Below are 2,723 nucleotides of genomic sequence, written 5' to 3'. Positions count from 1 at the left end.
AAATTGCTCTTTAAAGCATTAAAATAACTAAATTAAAAGTTAAAATCACTGAATGAAAAAATGAAAAATGACAAATGAAAATTAAGAGCTTTAAGACATTAAGACATTAAGAGCTGCTTAAAAATAAACTTGCACAAATTCGTGAGATTGTGTGAACTTAATTTGTCGTTTATGGAACCGCTTTAGCCCCGGTTGATTTGTTAGGTTATTTCAGGTCAGGTTTTGGACTTTAATCCCAGTTTTTCCTCGGGTCTCCGTGGTGTTGTGATTCGTCATATTCACACAGCAGTGGTGATGAGAGAACGCGCTTGAGACACAGTTTAGAGAGGAGAAATCAATCTACATATAACATATTGGTCACAGATTATTGGTCACTTTCTAAATAATAAAAGTATAGCGCATCCACTAGTAATTATATATAAATTAATCGGTTTTTACCGATGCAAATATGTTAGAAACGATGCATCGCTATATAAATGCCAACTTGTATCCGATGCACACTTTTTAAACCGATGCATCACATCGTTAACTTTTTATGCCGATGCACCGAGCAAATCGGGGAATCTCCCCATCCCTAATATATAGCATATATAAATACATAAACTTAATAATAGTAATAGTAACTTAATAATTACTTGTAATGCGTTACCCCCAACACTGTATATATATATATATATATATATATATATATATATTATTATTATTTTATTTATTTTTTTACTTTTTCTTTATTATGATAACAGGACAGTTGCATCAACCTGACATTTTTTTTTTTACTTTATGCCTCAAAGATATTAAAAATATCAGGATATCAAAGATATCAAAAATATTATCATAAATTTTAAGAGACTTGTTGACCTTGACATGCTGACCAGTTATTTTTAAGAAATGATAATAAAAGTAATAATAAAGTCAAACTACTCATTTAAGGTTTTCTTTACAATAAATATATAAATGTATAAATAAATAAAAAATCTGTTCTTATTGACCTTGACATATTGACCAGTCATTACTAAGAAATAATAATAAAAATAATATTTAAAAAAGTCAAACTACTAAAAATTAAGTTTTTTTTTTTTTAATCTCTATTTTTCTTTATTATAATAGCAGGACAGTTGAATCACCCTGACATGGTACCAAAAAGCACTGCAAATTATCCAGTATCATTGCTTTTTTTGGCCACCACTTGAATGGGAATTTTAATGGAACCAATGAACTATTAAATTCTCAAGGAAATTTGAAGCTGATATTTCTCTGATGTCTTTCTTGTATTTACCAAGTATCCAACTATCAATTCAGGATTCATTCAGAAATTAAAAACACTTTCTTCATATAACCTATTAAAGTGCATTCATTTTATGTATAAACTGAATTTCTAATGTAATGATGAGTAAAAAAAGAATAAAAAATAAAAATAAAACTTTCTTGTGTTCATCAGTGAACCGCTGGATTGACCCTCTCACTGTTTCTTCCCTCAGGGCTTCTTGAAGAGCGAGCGAGTGGCACGCATGGTACAGAGCGGAGGCTGTTCTGCCAGTGACTTCCGCGAGGTCTTCAAGAAGAACATCGAGCGTCGTGTGCGCAGCCTGCCCGAGATCGACGGCCTGAGCAAAGAGACTGTCCTCAGCTCCTGGATCACTAAATACGACGCCATCTACAAAGGAGAAGAGGACCAGCGGCGGCCGCAGGGACGCATGCCCTTCAGCGCTGTATCCGAACTCATCCTCAGCAAAGAACAGCTGTATGAGATGTTCCAGCAGATCCTGGGAATCAAGAAGTTTGAACATCAGCTGCTCTACAATGCCCTGCAGGTCAGTGCTAGCTACGTTTTAAGGTTTATTTTCAAAGTAACTGATGCTATAACGTAGGGCTGCATGAGTAATCGAAATAAAACCGAAGGCTGCATCCGAAATCCTATTCTTACCTACTATATAGTAGGTGAAAAATAGTATGTGACAAAAGAAGTATGCCCGAATTCATAGTACTCATAAAACAGTAGGCAAAAGTACCTGGATGACTTACTACTTCCAGCAAGATTCTGAAGTGTGCATACGTTGAACACTTTACTATCCCATGAGGCCACGGGAGAGGATTTATGAATGGCAGATGCCGGTCACATGTCGTCAAAATGGCGAATGTAGTATGTCCACATTACATTCATACTACACACATTCATACAGTATAGAACATACTTGTTGTGGTCGTGAAGTAATTACTTGTTCAAAAAAATACCTACCCAACAGACTGAGATTTTGGATGCAGCCAAAATCACAATATGGCACAGTGTGTTTTTTTTGTTCTATTAAAGATCATATGATGCTGCTAAAAAGAACAGTATTTTGTGTATTTGGTGTAATGAAATGTGTTTATGCGGTTTAAGGTTAAAAAACACATTATTTTCCACATACTGTACATTATTGTTTCTCCTCTATGCCCTGCCTTTCTGAAACGCGTTGATTTTTACAAAGCTCATCGGTCTGAAAAAGCGAGGTGTGCTGTGATTGGCCAGCTATCCAGTGCGTTGTGATTGGCCGAATACCTCAAGCGTGAGACGTAAATGTTACGCCCCTCACCATATTGTGATGATGCCTTGTCAGGCCGGAGCGATGATTCAAAAACATGAAAACCCATTATAAACGAGGTATTCGTTGCATCCAGTGGGGACATAATTATGGATTATAATGACTTATACTGTCTTTTTACGCGTTGCGTTGCATCGCGCC

At 35.5% G+C, this 2,723-nt stretch overlaps 1 protein-coding gene across 1 annotated transcript in view; it reads left to right on the top strand.

The window, feature by feature from the left end:
• The window catches only part of LOC107659459 (calcium-dependent secretion activator 2-like), a gene marked incomplete at its 3' end in the record, with an annotated part of 56,937 nt that extends 55,126 nt beyond the window's left edge, over positions 1–1,811 (top strand). Inside the window, exon 3 of the mRNA XM_016448413.1 lies at positions 1,479–1,811. Within this exon, the coding sequence (XP_016303899.1) occupies positions 1,479–1,811 (333 nt within the window). The remainder of the gene's footprint in view (positions 1–1,478) is intronic.
• Between the last annotated feature and the right edge of the window lie 912 nt (positions 1,812–2,723).

This window comes from Sinocyclocheilus anshuiensis, unplaced genomic scaffold (genome assembly GCF_001515605.1).
Source record: "Sinocyclocheilus anshuiensis isolate Anshui unplaced genomic scaffold, SAMN03320099.WGS_v1.1 scaffold387, whole genome shotgun sequence".
NCBI lineage: Eukaryota > Metazoa > Chordata > Actinopteri > Cypriniformes > Cyprinidae > Sinocyclocheilus > Sinocyclocheilus anshuiensis.
The sequence above is the reverse complement of the archived record's forward strand: the minus strand, read 5'-3'. Positions and strand labels throughout refer to the sequence as shown.